This window comes from Gymnoscopelus microlampas (assembly GCF_963454915.1).
Source record: "Gymnoscopelus microlampas genome assembly, chromosome: 9".
In the NCBI taxonomy this organism is placed as follows: domain Eukaryota; kingdom Metazoa; phylum Chordata; class Actinopteri; order Myctophiformes; family Myctophidae; genus Gymnoscopelus; species Gymnoscopelus microlampas.
In genome coordinates this window covers 6,763,398-6,790,495 of record NC_139946.1, presented here as the reverse complement: position 1 = coordinate 6,790,495, position 27,098 = coordinate 6,763,398, and the positions used below count along the sequence as shown (strand labels likewise).

The 27,098-nt window shown below is 40.8% G+C and overlaps 2 protein-coding genes across 2 annotated transcripts; both read left to right on the top strand.

Moving 5' to 3' along the window:
* Positions 1-5,536: 5,536 nt before the first annotated feature.
* LOC311052573 (cytochrome P450 2J2-like) lies at positions 5,537-15,457 on the top strand (the record flags this gene model as incomplete). The annotated part of the gene is made up of 9 exons (XM_084067571.1): positions 5,537-5,695; positions 6,924-7,089; positions 7,619-7,771; positions 10,201-10,361; positions 11,070-11,246; positions 11,348-11,489; positions 13,265-13,452; positions 13,783-13,924; positions 15,282-15,457. Exons 1-9 carry the CDS (start codon positions 5,627-5,629, stop codon positions 15,455-15,457), a joined length of 1,374 nt encoding a protein of 457 aa, XP_083923697.1. The 5' UTR covers positions 5,537-5,626.
* Positions 15,458-17,571: 2,114 nt separating this feature from the next.
* On the top strand, positions 17,572-26,485 carry LOC311052570 (cytochrome P450 2J2-like). Its single transcript, XM_084067567.1, has 9 exons — positions 17,572-17,816; positions 19,552-19,714; positions 20,238-20,393; positions 20,709-20,869; positions 21,575-21,751; positions 21,848-21,989; positions 23,647-23,834; positions 24,173-24,314; positions 25,672-26,485. The coding sequence occupies exons 1-9, from the start codon at positions 17,625-17,627 to the stop codon at positions 25,845-25,847; spliced, it is 1,497 nt and encodes a 498-aa protein (XP_083923693.1). The 5' UTR covers positions 17,572-17,624; the 3' UTR covers positions 25,848-26,485.
* Positions 26,486-27,098: the final 613 nt, after the last annotated feature.

Here is a 27,098-nt window from a genome sequence, read left to right as displayed (position 1 = left end):
CATGTGAGGTTGTTAGTCCTTGTTTTTTGTGCTCAAGAATCTTGGACATTTGATTTTGGATAAGAACCTCTCTCCAGAGCAGGATGCACTGCACGCCCCATCTGTAGTGCTTTCCTCGTAGTGCTTGGTCTACCAACCCCTCCACTACTACCCCTGCTGTAACCAGAGTGTCTGCCATTCCAGAGCCATTGAATCGCTTGTAGATGGCATAGATGGATGACATCAGCTGGTGGAAAGGTGAGGATTGGGAAGATGTCCTTGAACATTTATGGATTCTCTGCCTTGAGCTGAGTGTCTTGTAGATGCAGGTCACCAACAAGAAAGGAGAATGGAATATTCTTCTGCCGCATGGCCTCCACATGTTTCTCCATGATTCATTGAGTCATTCACCACTGCTTGAAGGTTCATTGTATGTTGTGTGGTAATCAGGCTTGCTCTTGTTGGGTGGTGGATGACAGCAGGACTGGGCGTGGTCTTGTACCATGAGTGTCTACACGAGACAGTGCATGTATCACAGAGCGAGCACACTGCAGAGCTCTGTTATCAACCTGGGCGTAAATGTCCATGGCATGACAAGGAGTAAAGATCTGGTAGACATTCTGCACAAGAGCGGTGTCTGCATCAGCTATGCAGATACACTGCTCCTCTATGACCATTGGGCTCTGATGGATGTGGAGGCATCAGCAACCTGCCCACAGGAGTTCGCAGACAGCAAGCCAGCTATTGTGATCATCGACAATGACGACTTCAAGATTGACACTATGACAGGTGAGTCTACAGGAGTCCATCGAACAAATGCCATGTACATGCAGCCAGAGAGCTATGAAAAGAAACCAGGTGAAGAGACTGCTGAAAAGCTCACCAAGAAGAAGGAAATCTCTGCACAGCTAAAGCAGAAGTGTGCAGAACTAACAAAGGTTTGCCAGTACAGATGCCCCCCTGGTAGCAAGAGTGAGCCACCTGCTCGTCCCAGGGTAGATCCACCAGTGGATGGGTCAGCTCCACAGCGTGCTCGCTCTGTCATGCACTGTCTCTTGTAGACAATCATGGAACAAGACCACCACCTGAAGACCAGTGAGTTCCAGGATACAGTGGTGCCCAGTCCTGCTGTCATCCACCACCCAACAAGAGCAAGCCTTATAACCACACAACATACAATGAACCTCCAAGCAAGTCAGTGGTGAATGACATAATGGTGAAACATGTGGAGGCCATGCGGCAGAAGAATATTCCATTCTCCTTTCTTGTTGGTGACCATCCAGAAATGTTCAAGGACATCCTCCCAATTCTCCACCTTTCCACCAGCTGATGTCCTACATCTATGCCACCTACAAGCGATTCAAGGGCTCTGGAATGGCAGACACTCATAAGTCCAAGATTCTTGAGCACAAAAAACAAGGACTAACAACCTCACATGACAATGGTCTACAGACCAACAAAAACACAGTGCAAGCACAGGGCTTAAATAGACAGGGATTAATAGGACACAGGTGAACTCAACAGACAATCAACACTGGGATAGGCCAGTGCCGGCTGCAGACAGTAATAAGCAGGGGGGCATTAATTATTCTAGGGGGGGCACCTGCCTGTCCCTCACGCACGCGCGCGCAGCGCGCGTGCGTGATGGACCCGTGCGCGCCGGCGCGAAGCGCCGGCGCGCGATTTTTTTCGGTTATTGGATGGATATTTTACTTTTTTGGGGTGTTTTGTAACTCTATTTCGGTTAATTCGGTTCATTTACCTTGCCCCTATATGCAACAACAACAAATACAATTACAGCATTAGGCCTATAATGTCTTTAATGTAATGTCGGCATTGCATCTCCACAGGCACAGACTCCACAGCGGGAGAAAAAAAAGGCAGGCTATACTGCGCTGCGCTGCTTGAAAAAAATTAAAATAATAAAAACATCTGGCCAATCTGAACTGGGGGGGCACAAAGTCTAATCTGGGGGGGCATTGCCCCCCAATGCCCCCCCATAGGGCCGACACTGGGATAGGCTGGGGGACTAGGGGGACTAGGAGGACACAGGTGGAAACACTGACAAAATCACAGGACTGGTTAGACAAGGCAGGTAAAAGTAACTAGACAGACAGGAAACACTGGGAGCAATCTAACTATATAAATGGCGACCGACTTCCGCACCCTCGGTGTCGACACCCCACAGCTCTGTTATCGAATAAACAACGCACCGCCAGACCACATGTCGCCAACTGACTCGCCACGGCGCCCGCACTGAATTTACGCCTCGCGTAGGGGACATCTCACTGCTCACTACACCTTTTCCACCGCGCAACATAATTAATTCTACTCACCAAATGTCGGACAAAACGGAAGGGGAGGCAGCTTCGTACCGTTTACCGTGCGCACGACCTCATCACCACAACAGCAGGCAGCCGGTGCGGGGGCTTTTTCCTTTTTTTCCAAAAAATTTTTTTGGTCACCATTTTCTCCAGGCACCATTTCTGGTGTAACGCCACCGCCAGCATGCGCTGGGTTGCGCTGCCATTGCACTCTGCCCATCTCCTCCACACCAACACACACGCAGCTCCTTTGCTTCAACCCCCCCCCCCCTTCTTACGTACCTCCTTTGTTCCACCCAGGCCGTTACTTTCACTTCAGTCATGTCTCGATCACACTATGTCCGTCCTTCACGTGCCATGTTCATCCCAAACACAAAAACAAACAAGTCGGGTTGCCAAGTTCAGGTTGCCAGGTCCTCTAAAAACAAGCGCCAGAAACAAGCAACCACCTTCATGAAAAAAAAAAAAAAACCAAAGGGCTCCGCCATGTTCCAGGGGGGTCCCCGCGCGTCCCAACACTCCACAGGGGGTCCGTAGACCAGCAGGGGGTCCGCGGGGGTCCCCCTCAAACATCAAAAATATATTTTTTTCCAATTTTTTTTTTTTTAAATTTACTTTTCCACAGTTTTACTCCAGCAATTTAACCGCCATGTTCCAGGGGGGTCCCCGCGCGTCCCAACACTCCACAGGGGGTCCGTAGACCAGCAGGGGGTCCGCGGGGGTCCCCCTCAAACATCAAAAATATATTTTTTTCAATTTTTTTTTTTTTTTTTTTTAACTTTTCCACAGTTTTACTCCAGCAATTTCAGTACCCCAATATACACGCGGCCCACTGGGCCCCGTGCGCGGCTGGGGTTGAGGGGGGCGTAGCCCCCCGAAACTCTAGTAATACTATAAAATAAGGGTGACAAATGAGTTGACATTTAGATTCACCTCAAGCAACTAGCCTTTCTAGCTTTGCATACAGAATACTATGTTATGTTGGGCTATAGTGCTAATTTATTTTTGGTTCATTATGAAAATGGGATGGGATGAACTGGACACCATATTCTCAGTAGCCTACACTATTTAATGGGAAACTGCAACTCAGTAACTGTTGTTTACACACAAACATTGACTGTATTGACCTCAGAGATTACTTCTGTGTACTTATACTGTATATTATTCAACTCATCATGAGCAGAGCTTTCATTAGAGCCTAATAAGAAGGCTCTGTGACGATTTTGAAAGAAAAACCTTTTGGAGCTCATAATTGGCAGCCATCTTGCATTTGAAGGTCAACAATAGGTCAAATCATTATATAAACAACAAATATGTATTCCTTGACCAAAATAATCTCTGAAACCATGTATTGTGCATCTTTGTAGGTCAAACCATTAAAAAGTTCATTTTCACGGTCGCCATTTTGGATTTTGGTCTCTCACACATTTTCCCCGCCGTTTTAAAAAAGACACCAGGGCTAAATTTGTTTAATAACCCTCCTAGATGACAAATCCATTGAGAAACGGACCTTTGCTCTCCACGGTCACGGAAGTGCCATATATGACCCAACTAGTACTTCTACAGATTTTATCCAAACATCACGCAAATCGGTACACATTATCTCTAAAGTCATTAAACAGAACTGGTCTTTCAGATTTTTCATATTCCATCCTGATTGGCTAAGAATGGCTTCCACATTTTTCAGGAGTGCTCCGTTTTGAACAAAATGCCACAAATCATGAACACAGCATGCAATTTCTGTGAAATTTTGGATGCACATTCTCACTAGGCCGAGGAAGAAATGCCACTTGAACACTTTCAAATCAGCCTCATGGTGGCGCTATAACTTTTATAATTGTTCACATTCCAGCCTGATTTGCGAATCCTGAATATTGCTGGCCCCCACCAACCTTCAGGTAGGTTGGCCGAGACCTGAGCAGACTAATATAAGGATGTTTTTGTGATCACACTTGATGTAATTTTCCTTTTATACTTCTTGCTGATATGAGATTACTTTTCATCAAACAACCAAAAAATAAAAAAGCCAAGCCTTATTCTTTTGCTGAATAAGCAGCAATAGACAGATTAGGACATGAACTTTGCTTCCATTAATGTTGAATTCTGATAAGTGTCCTGGTGATAGGTGCCCTTAGCACGCTAGGGTCAACCATGTGCAGTACTTAATCTGACATTTTACCCCCATTAGTGACAGTCCCACATTATCACTGTCACGCACTACTGTATACATTCAACTAAATACACATAATCACAGATGGATCAATCAGACCACCACAAACAGCTTTGTAAAAGACGATAACACATGGTTGAATAACAGAACAGGACATAAATGTTACGGTTGGGATTCCTTGTACTGTAAGAGAATTTGATGTATGTTTAATCGATTTATCTTTTCTGCAAGAATGGAATCAATAAATTGTATTTTATTATATATATGCCGTATTAACAAGTTACAGTATATACACCATATACAACTAAATATTTTGTAGGTATATATAATCCAGGATATTGCTTTGTGATGGTTTTTTTTTTCATTTAGATTTTATGAGAGAAAAGGGGTGATAAGTATTGAAATGTGTCATTTTTATTTATTTCATTAATTTATTTTATATGGGAAAAAAATAATTATTAGAAAGGAATCCATCTCCACTTACATATTTAGACTGACACCCAGTGGATTAGTTAAGACAACTAGACCATACCCGGTCGGCGCAGCGCATCCGTGGGGGGATATGCGCACATGATCTGGCAACCCGGGAGGCAGTTCGTCCCATAGCTGGGCAGCCCCGTAACCATGGTGACAGTGTTTGACACAAAAACGCTAATAAGAAGCTGAGATTTGATGAAATTGAAAAAGGGGCTTCACAGTTAAGTTCAGATGGTAATGGTCAATGGCTGTGTGCAAAATCAGAGCAATTGGTCCAGCCAATGAGGAGAACCGGGTAGCTTCACCTCCACTACACTCACCTCCACTACAAACGCACAGAGGTTACTAGAATTATAGTAGGATAGTAGGATGTCCTCCTCTTCCCATCTACCCTGTTTACATGGGTGGCCACTCATTAACATCTAATCTGTAATCAAATCACGTGGTTGGTTCATGGACTAAAGGAAAATGCTATCTCATCGCAAGTAGTTTGTTGGATACCCAAAACAATACTGCTGTGATGGGCACAGTACTGAAATATGCATTATTCACAATGTGGATTTACGCCTTTTTGACAGGCCTTGACTTCAAGGGAATACTGCTGTTTATTTGCGTTTCTCTCCTAATATTTGATTACCTCAAATATAGGAATCCATCCAACTATCCACCAGGACCAATGGCTCTTCCCTTTGTAGGGAGCATGTTCAGTATTGACATGGAGCGGGCTCACATTAGTTTTACCAAGGTAAGGCAAGCCCCCACCCCCCAAATCACAATAGAAGTTACCTTTTCCCAGAGAGCATGTCTAGACCATACTCTTAATTAAAGACAGAAAATATGTTATTTATGTTATTTATTTATTTTACGTGCTTTCAGACCACTGAAGTTTTTTTTTTCTACCAATTTCATTTGGGAATCCATTTGAATCATACCAAGACTATTCTGTAACTATTCCTGAAATAACTATACAGCACAGTAGTGTTATGTTATGGGAACAATGTAATTTTGAAATGTACTGTAGGCATAAGTTGAAGGATATACTGTAGGATAGACCTACTGTACTTGGGAAGTTGGTAGCATAGCTTGTGATGGTCAAAGTTGTATTTCACAAAAATAGGATTACAAAGTTAGCCAGAAAATTGTGAAAAAGATGATAATTGGTTGGTAATACTGCCAACCCCCCCCTTCTGCATTCTAAGCCTAACCCTAATCCAAATTAATGAATTCAAATGTGCTTAATAATAACTTGCATGCAATATCTTCACGAGACAAAGTGAAATTATAAGAACACATACTTGCCAAATAATTCATTTAATGAATACTAATGAACGTCACCTTGCTAAACTAATGGCCTATTTTTTTAAGTTTTTCAGAAAAAAATACAAACTGATCCAAAACAAAACTATATTTCTTAATAATTTCACCCAAAACGTTATAACAAATTATGACTATTAATATACAAATAACACCGTCTGTCAGTTATGTAACATAAGAGATTTAAATGGGTTTAAATAGGATTAAAGACTAAGGCCAAACGATTTGATGATTTTCTCCAGACTTAGGCAATTTCTTTGGCCTAAGTCACAAAAACATGTGACTTAGGCTAAAAGAATGGCCTGTTTTGGCCCAAGTCACACTAGGGAGTTAGGCCATTATACTAGAAGGGGAGGGAACAGCATGATCCTTTTCAATTAGGAAACGATGGTGATTTTACCAGAGGTGGCCAGTGTCATGAGGAGCTGACTGAGGCAAAAATATCATTTTCCTCAAAAAATGACATTAGTTTAGCAAGGTGACATTAAGTAAGTACAGTAATGAATAATATACAGTATGACTCATTAGTCATTAGTATTTGTTGATTTTGATTTGATTGTTAAAAATTTAAATAAATCAATAAAGTATTTGGTCACAAAAATGCTACTTGGTCCGACAATATCAGCTCTTGTTATAATCTCTTGTTATAATGTCCACAGATGGCCGAGGTCTATGGGAACGTGTTTGGCGTGCGTCTCGGCATCGATAAGATCGTGGTTGTGTCAGGATACAAGATGGTGAAGGAGGCACTGGTGACACAAGCAGAGACCTTTGGGGAACGGCCATACAGCCCAATGGCAGACAGAGTTTATTCAGGAAGCTTAGGTGAACTTCTCCGTCTGACTCACATACTATTCATGCATCACCCCTTCCCTCAAACAGTGGTGTAAAGTAACTAAGTACGTTTACTCAAGTACTGTACTTCAGTACAATTTTGAGTATTTTTCTACTTTAATTGAGTATTTCCAATTTTCAGTACTTTTACTTCTACTCCACTACATCTCAGAGATAAATATTGTACTTTTAATCCACTACTATTATTTGACAACTTTAGTTACAAGTTACTTTGTAGATTTTGATTATTATTACTAAACATACATTAACCACTTCAGCCCTATATACATTTTGGCCATTTGAAAATGGCAGATCTACAAGCTCACAAGTACAAAATGTGAGTACTTTTTCCACCACTGCCCTTAAATCCATACAGTATACATGTACACACAATGATTGAACAACACACAATATTATTATTGAACGTACACACAGTAAAATCCTCAGTGTTCATTTAACAATGAACATAACACTGAGGATTTAACTGCGTATTGTCTGTCCATGTTTGTTCATTGAGTAGATGGTCTGTTCGCGAGCAACGGCCCAAGGTGGAAGGCACAGAGGCGCTTTGCCTTGTCCACCCTGCGTAGGTTTGGAATGGGTAAAAGCTCATTGGAAGAGAGTTTGTACGAGGAGTGTCGCTACGCCCAGGAAGAGATGGAGAATGAGAAAGGTAGGTGGCAGCAGTTATGAAGAAAGTACCGTTGAAAAGAAACGGTATTTATAAAATAAAAGATTATTACAGGGACAGAGCTCTCAGCTCTGTACCTGTTTTATTCTTCGCTTTATTCTGTCGCTTCTTCTGCCACTTTTGGCAGTTCTGGCTGAACCGTGCATACGCTTTTTACGAAACTCGGCCATATGGTAGATGGTCACGAAAAACGATCAAAAAATAAATCTCACAATCTTTCGTCCAAAGGTGGCGCTATAGCACTCAATTGAAAATGCCAACTTTGAACAGGTACAACTCATGCCCTATTTGACCTACAGCCATGAAACTTCAATACACATATGCGTCTCCTCATGCTGAAGAACTTTCACACTCTGACTTTTGACCTCTGACCTTTAAATCTCCCACCATTTTGAATTATATGAAAAACAGTCATTGGCTCCTAACTTCTGCATTTTTTCATTTACGGAAAATCCGCTTGCACCGTTTGGTCGGCATAGGTCCAAAGTTCATGTGTAAAACGTTTCGTGCAGATTGCTCAAAAATCCCAGGAGGAGATAGATTTTAACTATTACAGTTTTATGAAAATTATTCATCTGTGCCTAAAATATACATGCAGACTCACATTTCTTTGAAACTTTGCAGAAATGTACAGGGTCATTCCAAATATCACTGAAACCAATCTTACTCCAATTGGCCAAAGGGGGGCGCTATAGCAATTTTTTGAAAATGCAAACTTTAAATAGGCCTAAGTCATGCCTCGTTTGGCCGAAAGTCGTGAAACTTGCTTACACTTGTGCCTTGACTCATGAGGAACACATGTATTGCTTTGATCAGTAAGCTCCGCCCTTAGATTGTCCGCAATTTTGAGCAGTTTGAAAAACACTTGTTTTTGGCAGTTCTGGCTTAACCGTGCATACGCTTTTTACGAAACTCGGCCATATGGTAGATGGTCTTGAAAAACTATCAAGAAATAATTCTTACACTCATTCGTCAAAGGGTGGCGCTATAGCACTCAATTGAAAGTGCCAACTTTGAACAGGTACAACTCATGCCCTGTTTGACCTACAGCCATGAAACTTCGATACACACATGCGTCTCTTCATGCCCGACAACTTTCGTGGTTTGACTTTTGACCTCTGACCTTTAGATCTTCCACCATTTTGAATTATATGAAAAACAGTCATTGGCTCCTAACTTCTGCATTTTTTCATTTATGGAAAATCCGCTGCATCGTTGAGTCGGCATAGGTCCAAAGTTCATGTGTAAAACATTTTGTGCAGATTACTCAAAAATCCCAGGAGGAGATAGATTTTAACTATTGAAGTTTTATGAAAATTATTCATCTGCCCCTAACACACACATGCAGACTCACATTTCTTTGAAACGTTGCAGAAAGGTTCAGGGTCATTCCAAATATCACTGAAACCAATCTTACTCCAATTGGCCAAAGGGGGGTGCTATAGCAATTTTTTGAAAATGCAAACTTTAAACAGGCAAAGGTCATGCCTCGTTTGGCCGAAAGTCGTGAAACTTGCTTACACTTGTGCCTTGACTCATGAGGAACCCATCTATTGCTTTGACCAGTAAGCACCGCCCTTAGATTGTCCACAATTTTGAACAGTTTGAAAAACACTTAAACCCAGGATTTTTCAGCTATTTGTGTGAAACTGTATCATCTGTGTGATCTCCTTTTTCACAGTTTCTTGTCTGTTGGTCCAATGGCGTCTCCCTTAAATAAGTGCCTCACAATCTCAAGGTCGCCAGTTCAAGCCTCACTTGAAGCAGACTTCATTTAAGTTGAATTGCAAACAACATGACTGTATCAATGAATACATGTGCAAATGGTAAAGATAACCTGAAATGCTTATTTGAGAGTACGTACATTCTGAAAATAGCCGATCTACAATCTCAAAACTTTTCAGATAGCAACGTGTTTCTGAGTTTGTAGATCGGCTGCTTTCACTGTTTTCGGTTGCGAGGACACATACAATTTCTCTATTGGTAAATGGTTTGTGAACGAGTGATCTTAGTGTTGGCTAGGTTCATGACAGAAGGCAAGAGTTTATGATCTTCAACAGACAACATCAGCCTGGACAAAGCTATACGACTATAGGTAGTGTTGCAGTGCTCCAGTTTCCATGTCTGGCCCTGTATTATCGCTGCTTGCAGCTATATTTTTATTTGTTATTTATCTAGTGTGGTTCTAGACTCCTACTCTTACCTGTACCTCGCCTATGTTTCATTCTTACTGCTGGTGCTGCTATAACACGTACATTTCCCACTGGGGATCAGTAAAGGTTTATCTTATCTTACCTTATCTTATCAAAGACAACAATACTAGAATGAATAGGACGACATCAAATAATAACTCATTAAATGGAATAATTATATGCAAATAACAGAACAGAGAAATCTGTAATTTTCTCCAGGCAAGCCTTTCAACCCAAAATCCCTACTGGACAACGCTGTGTCTAACATCATCTGCCGGATGGTGTTTGGGAAACGGTTTGACTATAGTGACCACGACTTTCAGACCCTGCTCAAGAATCTGAGAGTAGTCATTCAACTGCAGGGCTCTGCCTGGGTTCTGGTGAGGAAATATCCATCCAACTCATTGTATAGGGCAGTCGTCTCTCTCTCTCTCTCTCTCTCTCTCTCTCTCTCTCTCTCTCTCTCTCTCTCTCTCTCTCTCTCTCTCTCTCTCTCTCTCTCTCTCTCTCTCTATATATATATATTATTATTATTTTTTGTGATAGAAGAACAACAGGAAGAGATACATAACAGTAGAGAAAGATCTGAAGGAACTGATCTCCAGTAGTAAGCACAGGGCAAATGTAGTCTAAGAGAGTGTGAATAACTCCTATCTCAAATTCAGATTCATGCTGTGTAAGAAATATGCTTTGTCACGTAGCCTACTGTATACAAAGTGCATGGACACTAGGGATGCCCCCTTTTTTGTTTAACCTATGGACTGCGGGCAGTTAACCGCGGTTAACCGTCAAGCATGAATACATTGGGTCTATATGTCATTATGTAAGGTTGTTTCCTTCTCTTCAAATGTTTTTCTTTACTTTAGTAGGTATTGTAAAATATTGTATGAGGAACAATTATAGATTATGTTTAAGTGACTTTTTTGACATTATATCGGTTAATTTTGGTTATTTAGTCCTAAACGTTTAGTGATTTCTGTCCCTACTGGACACACAGGTTCACAGGATACAGGTGATACTTTTTGGAGCACACTCACAGTATAATCAAAGTAACTCTTATGTCACCTTAAACTGTTTTCTCACTGTAGCTGTATGAGGCAATCCCTGCAGTCATGAAGCACATGCCAGGTCCTCACAACAAAATGTTTGCCATCTTCAGGGATTTGATTGCCTTCATTCGTCAGGAGGTGAAGACGCACAAGCTGGACTTGGATCCTAGCAATCCCAGAGACTACATTGACGTTTTCATCATAGAAATGGAGAAGGTAGGCTACGTGAGCAAACTGCACTACACATACACTGCACAATATCTGTTGTTTCTTTCACTCTATTGAACTCACTGAGTCTTTTCCCCATGTTTCAATAGCACAAAGGAGAGACGGACCTGGGCTTTGAGGAGAGCAACCTGGCTCTATGTGCTTTAGATCTGTTCCTGGCTGGAACTGAGACCATCTCCACCACTTTGCAGTGGGCCCTGGTTTATCTCATCAAGTGGCCCCATATTCAAGGTACAGAAAGTGTCTGGTGAAATGCAAAGGCCTGGCCCTACACCAAGAAGCTCATAGTCGAATTTAGTTCAGTCAGGAAACTGGTTGATATGTAAACCATACATGTCGAAGTGTTCCTGCAAGACACTTACCGCCTAACAGCCCCCCAAGTAATTTCCCATCCCTTAGGGACAATACAACACTTGCCTTTAACATGATTTTTGTTATATTGTTTTTCCCTGCAGAGTATGCAAATGTAACTATAATGGCTGAGCGACAGATACACAGAGAAGATCTAGTTATCCAGCAACACTATGGTCTGGATAATGAATACAGTATTGTGGGAAAAACTATACGTTGATACTCAGCTGTGTCAAATTCTTTGCACTCTTTATACAAAATATTTCACCAATAACAACAAAAGTGTTTCACAGGAACAATGCTGGTGTAACAAAGAGATTTCCCGAAAGAAAGAATGTTCAAGGTGCTTCGGTTTTGAGACATTAAGCACGTAGCAGCATGAGCTATGAACGATTGGTGTACTAGAGACGGATGGTAATGTGTTTAACAGAGAACTCAAATTATGGTTGAAATCAAATCAAATGTGCTCACACGTATAGTTGCTGATTGGTTATCTGAATGATTATGTCTTCTTTTGTTTGGTTAATGTATTGGGTCTGAATATTGATTTTGATGATGTTAATTATCAGTGCATGTATGTATGTGTGCATGTGTATGTATGTGTATGTGTATATGTATATGCAGGGGTGCACATAACTGGTGCGCAGGTGCGCATGCGCACCCAAAATAAAAAATGCGCACCACATCAGGCGACGCGAGGCGCTTTTGCGCACCAACAGCTGGGACAGGAATTTCCAAGCTTTTATTTTTTAGCAAAACTAAAAAATAAAAGCCTGGAGATCGAGGCTAGGAATTTACTTCCTGAAGCCACACTCACACAATCACTCTAAAGCACCCGTCGGCCCCATGTACAGCCATTATAGGCACAGGGGTAGAGATATGACTCGTGCACGCAGCCAGCAGCGGCTGTTCGAGGCACTCGTCACCGATGATGTGCCAAATATGCCGTGAACGTCCCGATCTGGCGGATAAAATCAGCGCAGCAGCACAGGGCACCAACCTTGGGGGCTTTATGTAACAGCGTGAGAAAAAAAAACGGCGAAAATCGGCGGAATTTAGAAGCAGAGCGTCCTTTTTTTTCTCGCCCCCCCCCCCCCCCCCGTTGACAAAACTGTCCGGTGGGCACCGTGCTGAAGCCCCCCCCCCCCCCCCCCGTTGACCAAACTGTCCGGGCTGAATCACCCCCCCCCCCCCCCCGTTGACAAAACGGGACGGGCGCCATGCGCACCAAGTCACAAGTCCAGGTGCTCTTCTGCGTACCAGACCTAAAAAGTTATGTGCACCCCTGTGTATATGCATGTGCATGTGTATGTATATATGTATATACATGTATGGATATATATATATATTATTATTATTTTTTGTACTTGATTGGGTTTTAGATTGGTATTACTGTATTTTAGAAAAGCTTCCTGTGGACAGGTGATGAAGATTAGCACTCGTGCTATATACACTGTAAACAATGCATCTGGTTTTGTCCATTGTAATTGTGATGTCCATATCAAATAAATAAAACATAACATAACATAACGTTTCAGGGAACAGACATACATGCATACACACATTTACACACATAAATATGATTGTAGAGATGAGGGTGTGTATGACCTTATTTGATTATTGAATGCTTAAAAACCTTCTATTTCATCACACAGAGAAGGTCCAGGCAGAGATAGACAGAGTGATTGGACAGTCCCGCCAACCCAATATGGCCGACAGACCCAACATGCCCTACACTGATGCCGTTATCCATGAGATCCAGAGGATGGGAAACATTGTGCCTCTCAATGTACTCAGGATTGCCACTAAGGACACAACACTGGGTGGTTTCTTTGTACCAAAGGTCAGCGGTGGAAGCTCGTTTTTTTACTTAAGTAAAAGTAGCAATAATTAATGTAGAAATACTCTGTACTTGAGTAAATGTACTTGGTTACTTTCTACCACTGCCAAAGGTCCACCTATTCATACATATTTTAGCCAGCAAAGCAATGTTTGCAAAGTTTGCAATAAAAACAACCACGTAATAGTATGGAGTGCAATAATAATAATACATATCTCGCTACTATGTTCAATCAAATCTATACTTATGAAGATGTGCAACTACAAGCCATCTGTTCACAATAAATGGAATGGAAGTCAGTACAGTAGGTTGTTTCCCCCCTGTGTTGTGTAGGGAACTTCACTGATGCCCAGCCTGACTTCCGTTCTGTTTGACAAGAACGAATGGGAAACTCCAGACACTTTCAATCCTGGACACTTCTTAGATGCCGATGGCAAGTTTGTGAGGAGAGAAGCCTTCATGCCTTTCTCTGCAGGTAAAACTGAGCAAATTCTCTGGTAATAAGACGTATGGCTGGAATTGGCAATGTGTGAAAATTGTGAGTAATAGGCTCTATGCACAGCAGCCATATTGGGAATGAATTGGGCCCCTGCCTTACTTCCTTTTACAGGTGTTACCAATGATACTAATTAAGGCTCTGTTCCATTTAGTGTGGCATTGTGGTTGTCTTATTTTCAAGGACCCCCATAACTCTGAGTGTACAAATGGAACCTCCATTTGTACACTCTCAGAGTTACACACCCACCATAAGGGGCCATTTGGGAACCAAAATGGAGTGTTTCCAGTGAGCCAACATGCACGATATCAGCACCCTGACCAGAATGGAACAGAGCCTTCATTAGTATCATTGGTAACACCTGTGTAGGAAGTAAGAAGAGGCCCAATTTCTTTCCAATATGGCTGCTATGCATAGAGCCTATTGAATATACCATATACACAAACAAGATAGACATAAGATGGAAGCATGAACAGTTGGAGGTAGTTTGTGTTATTATGAACTACATCCAATCTAAATTTGCATTAGGATTGACAAGCAACCCTCCATCAAACAGTAGATCAGTGGTTGTCAACCTTTTCAAGCAGCGACCCCCCAAAATAATCATATTTGAACTGGGACCCCCACCCTGACAAGCACTTGGAATTGTAGGAGTTGAAGCATTACTTTTTGCTTGACTCGGTTCAACACATAAATATTGTGAAAATAACCGATCTACAAGCTCACAACGCCTCACGTTGCGAGGCGTGTGAGCTTGTAGATCGGCTATTTTCTAGCTAGTTTTCTAGCTAGTTTTAGCTAATTTCATAGTTTGGTGATTACTTTTTACAATTTCTTTGCAGTATTAAGAAGGTCATAAAAGTCCTTAAATTGTCACAGAAATGTGCAGATACCCTGTGTACACTTATACTGTATGTTGGTTTGTTTACTGTTGAGTGAGAAAAGAATGTTGCACATTAAACAAATCATGTGGGGACCCACATGTTGAGAACCACTGCAGTAGATTATAGTTGGAGGTGCTGTATTGGAAATAACTATAGAGTTTTGAAGAGTTCACAGGTATATACTGACATAGATATACTGATTCCACACTGTCCCAGGCCCAGCTCTACCTTAGGGTCAACTTTTACACAGAGCATTTTGCGTCATTCTATTTCTATCCTTAAACCACACTTTTATGGATCTAGTTTGACAGTTTGGATCTATCTTGACATTTTGCCACTGTTTGTGGGTGTATTTACAGTATGCTTATGTGTACTATATACTATAAGTGATTTGTGTGTGCTTGTGTTTTGTTTATGGCTAAGGTTATGATTATGTTATGTGTGTTTTTCAGGGAAACGTGTATGTCTAGGAGAAAGCCTCGCAAAAATGGAGTTGTTCCTGTTTTTCGTCAGTTTCTTCCAGAAGTTCAGTTTCTCCACCCTTGATGGAGTAGAGCTGAGTACAGAAGGACTCGTTGGGTTTACACACATACCACTCCCATTCAAGATTCATGCCAAGGTTCGCTAGACATTACATTATTACATTACAGTCATTTAGCAGATGCTTTTATCCAAAGCGACTTACAATAAGTGCATTCAACATACTAGGTAGGGAACGAGATTACTAATCACCAGAAGTCTTAAGTGCATTCTCTTCTAAAACAAGCAACTAAGAGCATACCTAGCGCTAAGGTAAAAGTGCAATATATCAGCTACCTACTTTCTTAAACAGATGAGACAAATAGGAAAAACAAATGAGCAAGAGCTAAAACAAATAATTGTATAGAATAAACAAGGTCCAATAAAACAAGAGCTCGTACAACTAGTTAACAAGTAGGCACGGCAAAGAGGAAGGGTAGTGTTTTTTGAAGAGGTGGGTCTTCTGCCTGGGCCGAAAGATGGGCAGTGACTCTGCTGTCATGACATCAGTGAGTTCATTCCACTCATTCCATTTTTCTTTTTAAACTCCTACAAATGTCTAAACACGCAAAACGGTACATATTATCTCTTTAGTCAAGTGATCAAGATGGATCCGTCCGATCCCTCCGACTTTTCACATTCTAGCCTGATTTGCGAATTCTGAACATTGCTGGCCCACACTAACCTACCTGACCTGGCGGAGACCTATGCTCCGAGGAGCACCTTTTCTAGTTTTGTTAGGTGCTGCAGAGAGATCCGGTTAGCAATCCATCCTTTTCTGAAATGAATGAGTTGAATTGAGTGGCCCATTTATAACCCAGCCAAGAGTTGTCCTCAGAGCAAAGAGTCCATTGTCCTGACCGGTTTCTTTGTGTAACGTCACAAGAGACCTTGAAACTGTCTTTTTTTCTATTACACCACCCTCTGTTTTCTCACTGGTACTGTATTATGTTCTGCCTCGGAGATTTGGAGAAGACTAAGGATGTTTTTGTGATCACACTTGATGTAATTTTCCTTTTGTAATTCTTGCTGATATGAGATTACTTTTAATCAAACAACCAAAAAAAAAGCCAAGCCTTATTCTTTTGCTGAATAAGCAGCAATAGATAGATTAGGATATGGACTTTGCTTCCATTAATGTTGAATTCTGATAAGTGTCCTGGTGATAGGTGCCCTTAGCACGCTAGGGTCAACCATGTACAGTACTTAATCTGACTTTATAGCTTGACATGTTTGTCATTTTACCCCCATTAGTGACAGTCCCACATTATCACTGTCATGCACTACTGTATACTTTCAACTAAATACACATGATCACAGATGGATCAATCAGACCACCACAAATAGCTTTGTAAAAGACGATAACACATGGTTGAATAACAGAACAGGACATAAATGTTACTGTTGGGATTCCTTGTACTGTAAGAGAAGTTGATGAATGTTTAATCGATTTATAATTTATAAATTGTATTTTATTATATATAAAAATGATGTCGTATTAACAAGTTATATACACCATATAAAACAAAATAATTTGTAGGTGTATATAATCCAGGATATTGCTTTGTGATGTTTTTTCATTTAGATTGTACAAGAGAAAAGGGTGATAAGTATTGAAATGTGTCATTTGTATTTATTTTCGTTAATTTATTTTATTAGGAAAAATATATATATATATATATTAGAAAGGAATCCATCTCCACGTACATATTTAGACTGACACCCAGTGGATTAGTTAAGACAATGTCCTCCTCTTCCCATCTACCCTGTTTACATGGGTGGCCACTCATTAACATCTAATCTGTCATCAAATCACGTGGTTCATGGACTAAAGGAACATGCTATCTCATCGCAAGTAGTTTGTTGAGAGCTACCCAAAACAATACTGCTGCGATGGACACAGTATATGCATTATCTTTTTTTTTCTTTTCTTTTTTTAATATATAATGGCAATCATTGAGCATTGGGTTTTGATATAATACTGTAAAATACATTTATAAGATACATACTATAGCTAAACATGAGAAATTAAGTCATATCTGTCTTTCAAGAGGTGTGGCTTAATGCTCTGGTACAGTACACCTTTAAGATTACTATGACTACAGTACCACCTTTGTACACACAAGGAGTGTTCAGGACAGCTTCAGCGTACTGTACCTTATTTTCATTTATCCTTTCTCATGCAACCACACACACAACACTATGCTTTAAAGAGAGGGAGAAGACAATTGCATAACTTTCAACACTGTTGACTGCTGATCCGGTCCAGCTTCACAATGTGGATTTACGCCTTTTTGACAGGCCTTGACTTCAAGGGAATACTGCTGTTTATTTGTGTTTCTCTCTTGATATTTGATTACCTCAAATACAGGAATCCATCCAACTATCCACCAGGACCAATGGCTCTTCCCTTTGTAGGGAGCATGTTCAGTATTGACATGGAGCGGGCTCACATGAGTTTTACCAAGGTAAGGCAAGCCCCCACCACCCCCTAAATCACAATAGAAGTTACATTTTCACAGAGAGCATGTCTAGACCATATACTCTTAATTAAAGACAGAAAATATATTATTTATTTATTTTACGTGCTTTCAGACCACTGAATTACGAGCCACTGTTTTTTAGCGGTGCCAACCGCTCTACACGTGGCTTTGACTTGGTGTCTGTGTGTCTGTGTGTCTGTGTGTCCGTATGAGCCCGGGATGAGCACGGCAAAGAAGCAACACATACAAACACACGCACACACGCACACACACACACACACACACGGACTTGGAGATTGCCTATGCCATCTCTCCTCTCATTTGCCACACGTGCCACCGGTTATCAAAGAGGGGTCCAGGGACCCCCAGGGACGTCCGCCCGTATGAGCACGGGATTTTAAACAGCTATAACTCCAGTTTGCAGCATGCCACCAAGTCCAAATTTGGTATGTGGACTTAGACCACCAATACGGGACAAAGCATGAATTGCTCAAGCCCCGCCCCCTCTGTCTTCCCATTGGCTGGCCTTTAAACAGCCATAACTCAAGTTCGCAGCATGCTACGGAGTACAAATTTTGTACATGGACTAAAACCACCAATAGGGACAAACTGTAATTACTTAAGCCCCGCCCCCTCTGTCTGCCCATTGGCTGGGCTTTAAACAGCCATTATTCCAGTTTGCAGCATGCTACCAAGTACAAATTTGGTAAGTGGACTCAGACCACCAATAGGGACGAACTGAAATGAGTTAAGCCCCGCCCCAAAGGCACCGCTTCCTTCACACAGGGTGTGATTTTTCAACTATACAGCACAATAGTGTTATGTTATGGGAACAATGTAATTTTGAAATGTACTGTAGGCATAAGTTGAAGGATGTACTTGGTGGCATAGTTTGTGATGATCAAAGTTGTATTTCACAAAACAAGGAATACAAAGTTAGCCAGACAATTGTGAAAAAGATAATGTACCCTGGTAATACTGCCATTGCATTCTAAGCCTAACCATAATCCAAATTAATCAATTCAAAAGTGATTATTAATAATAACTTGCATGCAATATCTTCACAAGACAAAGTGAAATTATAACACATACTTGCCAAATAATGAATTTAATGAATACTAATTAATGTCACCTTGCTAAACTAATGGCCTAAGTCATTTTTTTAAGTTTTTCAGAAAAAAATTAAAAACTGATCCAAAACAAAACTATATTTCTTGATAATTTCACCCAAAACGTTATAACAAATTATGACTATTGATATAAAAATAACACCGTCTGTCAGTTATGTAACATAAGAGATTTAAATAGGTTTACATAGGATTAAAGACTAAGGCCAAACAATTTGATGATTTTCTCCAGACTTAGGCAATTTCTTTGGCCTAAGTCACAAAAACATGTGACTTAGGCCAAAAGAATGGCCTATTTTGGCCCAAGTCACACTAGGGAGTTAGGCCATTATACTAGAAGGGGAGGGAACAGCATGATCCTTTTCAATTAGGAGATGATGGTGATTTTACCAGAGGTGGCCAGTGTCATGAGGAGCTGACTGAGGCAAACATATAATTTTCCTCAAAAAATGACATTACTTTAGCAAGGTCATTAGTATTTGTTGATTTTGATTTGATTGTTAAAATAAATCAATAAAGTATTTGGTCACAAAAATGCTACTTGGTCCGACAATATCAGCTCTTGTTATAATCTCGTGTTATAATGTCCACAGATGGCCGAGGTCTATGGGAACGTGTTCGGCGTGCGTCTCGGCATCGATAAGATCGTGGTTGTGTCAGGATACAAGATGGTGAAGGAGGCACTGGTGACACAAGCAGAGACCTTTGGGGAACGGCCATACAGCCCAATGGCAGAGAGAGTTTATGGAAGCTTAGGTGAACTTCTCCGTCTGACTCACATACTATGCATGCATCACACCTTCCCTCAAACAGTGTAAAGTAACTAAGTACGTTTACTCAAGTACTGTACTTAAGTACAATTTTGAGTATTTTTTTACTTTAATTGAGTATTTCCAATGCTCAGTACTTTTACTTCTACTCCACTACATCTCAGAGATAAATATTGTACTTTTAATCCACTACTATTATTTGACAACTTTAGTCACAAGTTACTTTGTAGATTTTGATTATTATTACTAAACATACATTAACCACTTCAGCCCTATAAACGTTTTGGCCATTTGAAAATAGCAGATCTACAAGCTCACAAGTACAAAATGTGAGTACTTTTTCCACCACTGCCCTTAAATCCATACAGTATACATGTACACACAATGATTGAACAACACACAATATTATTATTGAACGTACACACAGTAAAATCCTCAGTGTTCATTTAACAATGAACATAACACTGAGGATTTAACTGCGTATTGTCTCTCCATGTTTGTTCATTTAGTAGATGGTCTGTTCGCGAGCAACGGCCCAAGGTGGAAGGCACAGAGGCGCTTTGCCTTGTCCACCCTGCGTAGGTTTGGAATGGGTAAAAGCTCATTGGAAGAGAGTTTGTACGAGGAGTGTCGCTACGCCCAGGAAGAGATGGAGAATGAGAAAGGTAGGTGGCAGCAGTTATGAAGAAAGTACCGTTGAAAATAAACGGTATTTATAAAATAAAAGATGATTTTATTTGTTATTTATCTAGTGTGGTTCTAGACTCCTACTCTTACCTGTACCTCGCCTATGTTTCATTCTTACTGCTGGTGCTGCTATAACACGTACATTTCCCTCTGGGGATCAGTAAAGGTTTATCTTACCTTATCTTATCAAAGACAACAATAATAGAATGAATAGGACGACATCAAATAATAACTCATTAAATGGAATAATTATATGCAAATAACAGAACAGAGAAATCTGTAATTTCCTCCAGGCAAGCCTTTCAACCCAGCATCCCTACTGAACAACGCTGTGTCTAACATCATCTGCCGGATGGTGTTTGGGAAACGGTTTGACTATAGTGACCACCACTTTCAGACCCTGCTCAAGAATCTGAACGTAGCCATTCAACTGGAGGGCTCTGCCTGGGGTCTGGTGAGGAAATATCCATCCAACTCATTCATCTCATTGTATAGGGCACTCCACACCCTCTCTCTCTCTCTCTCTCTCTCTCTCTCTCTCTCTCTCTCTCTCTCTATATATATATATATATATATATATATATATATTATTTTTTTTGTGATAGAAGAACAACAGGAAGAGATACATAACAGTAGAGAAAGATCTGAAGGAACTGATCTCCAGTAGTAAGCACAGGGCACATGTAGTCTAAGAGAGTGTGAATAACTCCTATCTCAAATTCAGATTCATACTGTGTAAGAAATATGCTTTGTCACGTAGCCTACTGTATACAAAGTACATGGACACTAGGGATGCCCCCTTTTTGATAAACGTTTAACCTATGGACTGTGGGCAGTTAACCGCGGTTAACCGTCAAGCATGAATACATTGGGTCTATATGTCATTATGTAAGGTTGTTTCCTTCTCTTCAAATGCTTTTCTTTACTTTAGTAGGTATTGTAAAATATTGTATGAGGAACAATTATAGATTATGTTTAAGTGACTTTTTTGACATTATATCGATTAATTTCGGTTATTTAGTCCTAAACGTTTAGTGATACACATTTCTGTCCCTACTGGACACACAGGATCACAGGATACAGGTGATACTTTTTGGAGCACACTCACAGTATAATCAAAGTAACGCTTATGTCACCTTAAACTGTTTTCTCACTGTAGCTGTATGAGGCAATCCCTGCAGTCATGAAGCACATGCCAGGTCCTCACAACAAAATGTTTGCCATCTTCAGGGATTTGATTGCCTTCATTCGTCAGGAGGTGAAGACGCACAAGCTTGACTTGGATCCTAGCAATCCCAGAGACTACATTGACGTTTTCATCATAGAAATGGAGAAGGTGCGTGAGCAAACTGCACTACACATACACTGCACAATATCTGTTGTTTCTTTCACTCTATTGAACTCACTGAGTCTTTTCCCCATGTTTCAATAGCACAAAGGAGAGACGGACCTGGGCTTTGAGGAGAGCAACCTGGCTCTATGTGCTTTAGATCTGTTCCTGGCTGGAACTGAGACCACCTCCACCACTTTGCAGTGGGCCCTGGTTTATCTCATCAAGTGGCCCCATATTCAAGGTACAGCAAGTGTCTGGTGAAATGCAAAGGCCTGGCCCTACACCAAGAAGCTCATAGTCGAATTTAGTTCAGTCAGGAAACTGGTTGATATGTGAACCATATGATATCTACATGTCGAAGTGTTCCTGCAAGACACTTACCGCCTAACAGCCCCCCAAGTAATTTCCCATCCCTTAGGGACAATACAACACTTGCCTTTAAAGGAGACACACCATGAATTAAAAAAAAAAAAAGATATTTAATATCATATGGTGTATGTCCCTCAAACCATTTTCAAAAGGTTTGAGCCTAAATCAACACTCAGATATACTCATCCCAAGTCAATTCTCTCAGGCTTATAAAGCACTTTCAGCTGCAATACCAAAACGTCCTGTTGGGCAGAGGGGTGCTACTGAGCAATTCTGTCTGTCAAAATACATGGGCAGAAAGTTTCGTGATGTAAGCAAACATTGCCATTCTGAGATGGTCTGTTCAGACCAAGGGGCAAGGCTTGGATATTTACGATGAGGCCAACACGGAAGCTTATGAATGGCCAGAGTGGCGCTGTTTTACCCTGCGCCGACCTGAAGTGTCAGAAAGAATTTATTTTAGCGCAAGTGAATGGGTTTTTGACAAACTTTAGACTAGATTTTCTTACCGTAATAAAACTTGTCATAAATTCTATATGCTTCCAGTTGCTAGTTTAAAGTCTCCTTTCAATCATCATGATATGCGTTTTGCTAAATTATGGTCCCATTTATTCTAAAATTGACGATAAAGTAGGCTATGCTCCAGGAGGGGCGGGATGATTTGATTGACAACCTACACAACCAATAGCATTCATTCCCCGCCCCCGCTCTTGATTGACAAGCTACCCAACCAATAGCATTTTTGGGGGTGTTTTCCGGTTCGCTGGTCACGTGTCTGGTCTCAACCAATAGCGTTTGAGTTCCGGACGTGGCCAACTGTATATATTAACGATGGAGGAATGCATGTTCCTGAACTATCGGCTTCATTTTCGTTCTGTAGAAAGCAGGGGAGTGGCTTTGTCCATTCTTTTTTACAGTCTATGGTTCAGACACGCCCATTCTGAAAATCTCTGAAATGAGAATGAATGACTGAATGTTAAATAAAAATATTTTTTGGGGTACAAGAGACACTGGGGAGCCCAAAAAATACCCCCCCCCAAAAAAAAAAGTGAAATTCATGGTGTGTCTCCTTTAACATTATTTTTATTATATATTTTTTCCCTGCAGAGTATGCAAATGTAACTGTAATGGCTGAGCGACAGATACACAGAGAAGATGTATAGTTATCCAGCAACACTAGGGTCTGGATAATGAATACAGTATTGTGGAAAAAACTATACGTTGATACTCAGCTGTGTCAAATTCTTTGCACTCTTTATACAAAATATTTCACCAATAACAACAAAAGTGTTTCACAAGAACAATGCTGGTGTAACAAAGAGATTTCCTGAAAGAAAGAATGTTCAAGGTGCTTCGGTTTTGAGACATAGCACGTAGCAGCATGAGCTATGAATGATTGGTGTACGTTTCAGGGGACAGACATACATGCATACACACATTTACACACATAAATGTGATTGTAGAGATGAGGGTGTGTATGACCTTATTTGATTATTGAATGCTTAAAAACCTTCTATTTCATCACACAGAGAAGGTCCAGGCAGAGATAGACAGAGTGATTGGACAGTCCCGCCAACCCAATATGGCCGACAGACCCAACATGCCCTACACTGATGCTGTTATCCATGAGATCCAGAGGATGGGAAACATTGTGCCTCTCAATGGACTCAGGATTGCCACTAAGGACACAACACTGGGTGGTTTCTTTGTACCAAAGGTCAGCGGTGGAAGCTCGTTTTTTACTTAAGTAAAAGTAGCAATAATTAATGTAGAAATACTCTGTACTTGAGTAAATGTACTTGGTTACTTTCTACCAATGCCAAAGGTCCACCTATTCATACATATTTTAGCCAGCAAAGCAATGTTTCCAGTCATTCCAAAGTTTGCAATAAAAACAACCACGTAAAAGTATGGAGTGCAATAACAATAATACATATCTTGCTACTATGTTCAATCAAATCTATACTTATGAAGATGTGCAACTACAAGCCATCTGTTCACAATAAATGGAATGGAAGTCAGTACAGTAGGTTGTTTCCCCCCTGTGTTGTGTAGGGAACTTCACTGATGCCCAGCCTGACTTCCGTACTGTTTGACAAGAACGAATGGGAAACTCCAGACACTTTCAATCCTGGACACTTCTTAGATGCCGATGGCAAGTTTGTGAGGAGAGAGGCCTTCATGCCTTTCTCTGCAGGTAAAACTGAGCAAATTCTCTGGTAATAAGACGTATGGCTGGAATTGGCAATGTGTGAAAATTGTGGGCAATAGGCTCTATGCACAGCAGCCATATTGGGAATGAATTGGGCCCCTGCCTTACTTCCTTTTACAGGTGTTACCAATGATACTAATTAAGGCTCTGTTCCATTTAGTGTGGCATAGTGGTTGTCTTATTTTCAAGGACCCCCATAACTCTGAGAGTGTACAAATGGAACCAAATGGACCCTTACGGGTCCATTTGGTTCCATTTGTACACTCTCAGAGTTACACACCCACCATAAGGGGCCATTTGGGAACCAAAATGGAGTGTTTCCAGTGAGCCAACATACACGATATCAGCACCCTGACCAGAATGAAACAGAGCCTTCATTAGTATCATTGGTAACACCTGTGTAGGAAGTAAGAAGAGGCCCAATTTCTTTCCAATATGGCTGCTATGCATAGAGCCTATTGAATATACCATATACACAAACAAGATAGACATAAGATGGAAGCATGAACAGTTGGAGGTAGTTTGTGTTATTAGGAACAACATCCAATCTATATTTGCATTAGGATTGACAAGCAACCCTCCATCAAACAGTAGATCAGCGGTTGTCAACCTTTTCAAGCAGCGACCCCCCAAAATAATCATATTTGAACTGGGGACCCCCACCCTGACAAGCACTTGGAATTGTAGGAGTTGAAGCATTACTTTTTGCTTGACTCGGTTCAACAGATAAATATTGTGGAAATAACCGATCTACAAGCTCACAACGCCTCACGTTGCGAGGCGTTGTGAGCTTGTAGATCGGCTATTTTCTAGCTAGTTTTAGCTAATTTCACAGTTTGCTGATAACTTTTTACAATTTATTTGCAGTATTAAGAAGGTCATAAAAGTCCTTAAATTGTCACAGAAATGTGCAGATACCCTGTGTACACTTATACTGTATGTTGGTTTGTTTACTGTTGAGTGAGAAAACAATGTTGCACATTAAACAAATCATGTGGGGACCCACATGTTGAGAACCACTGCAGTAGATTATAGTTGGAGGTGCTGTATTGGAAATAACTATAGAGTTTTGAAGAGTTCACAGGTATATACTGACATAGATATACTGATTCCACACTGTCCAAGGCCCAGCTCTACCTTAGGGTCAACTTTTACACAGAGCATTTTGCGTCATTCTATTTCTATCCTTAAACCACACTTTTATGGATCTATCTTGACATTTTGCCACTGTTTGTGGGTGTATTTACAGTATGCTTATGTGTACTATATACTATAAGTGATTTGTGTGTGCTTGTGTTTTGTTTATGGCTAAGGTTATGATTATGTTATGTGTGTTTTTCAGGGAAACGTGTATGTCTAGGAGAAAGCCTCGCAAAAATGGAGTTGTTCCTGTTTTTCGTCAGTTTCTTCCAGAAGTTCAGTTTCTCCACCCTTGATGGAGTAGAGCTGAGTACAGAAGGACTCGTTGGGGCTACACACATACCACTCCCATTCAAGATTCATGCCAAGGTTCGCTAGACATTACATTATTACATTACAGTCATTTAGCAGACGCTTTTATCCAAAGCGACTTACAATAAGTGCATTCAACATAGGTAGGGAACGAGACTACTAATCACCAGAAGTCTTAAGTGCATTCTCTTCTAAAACAAGCAACTAAGAGCATACCTAGCGCTAAGGTAAAAGTGCAATATATCAGCTACCTACTTTCTTAAACAGATGAGACAAATAGGAAAAACAAATGAGCAAGAGCTAAAACAAATAAGTGTATCGAATAAACAAGGTCCAATAAAACAAGACCTCGTACAACAAGTTAACAACAAGTAGGCACGGCAAAGAGGAAGGGTAGTGTTTCCTGAAGAGGTGGGTTTTCAGCCTGGGCCGAAAGATGGGCAGTGACTCTGCCGTCCTGACATCAGTGAGTTCATTCCACCACTGTGGGGCCAGAACAGAAAAAAACTGTGACCGTCTAGATCGGCCAGAGAAGGACCACTGAGCGACGAGGCAACCAGTTGCCCTGAGGCGGCAGACCAAAGTGGGTGGGCAGGGGTGTAAGCCTCGACCATAGCCCGGAGGAGCTGTGCCATTAATCTTTTCCATTTAATACCAATTCCACAGCCTGTAACAAAAACATATTAATAAATAAAACAATACCTTTACCTGGGATATCACATGGTCTGTCTGGCTTTCCTACATATCGCTACAAGGTTATGATCACTGAAACCAATAGGTACCGATACCGCATCGGTACCTATTGGTTTCAGTGATCACTGACTGTTTGAAGGAAAATTGACTTTCATATTTTAATGTAATTGACCTGTAATGTCTTGTTGAATGTCATGTTATGTGTGGACCCCAGGAAGATTAGCTGTTGTTATACACCAGCTAATGGGGATCCAAATAAACTCAATAAAGTCAACTACCTGTATAACATATAACACCACTTCTGTAGTGCAGACCAAGCAGATTAACAGAATGAAGTGAAGGCGAACGTCTTGCTAAAAAAACACAGACATCCTGAAAGCTACACCTTTTACAGTATAACACATTTGGCCACATTTGGTAACTACACAAAAGAAGTGTTTGGAAAGATCTTTAAAGAAGTGGGGTTTTTGAATGTATGTCTGTATCTATGTACAAGTATGTGAATCTGTACTATGCGTGGAGATACCTTGCTTGATTTATATTTTTATGTTATATACTTTTTATTTTTGTACACTTTATTGCTTGCTTTTTATTTCTATGTATACGTGCTTATGTGTATTTTCT

What these genes read in the sequence shown, in the direction of transcription:
- LOC311052570 (XM_084067567.1), top strand. Translation starts at nt 17,625, where the DNA reads ATGTGGATTTACGCCTTTTTGACAGGCCTTGACTTCAAGGGAATACTG. An exon ending in CTCACATGAGTTTTACCAAG is followed by an intron (nt 17,817 to 19,551) that starts GTAAGGCAAGCC and finishes TAATGTCCACAG; the next exon opens with ATGGCCGAGGTCTATGGGAA. An exon ending in GTGGTTTCTTTGTACCAAAG is followed by an intron (nt 23,835 to 24,172) that starts GTCAGCGGTGGA and finishes TGTGTTGTGTAG; the next exon opens with GGAACTTCACTGATGCCCAG.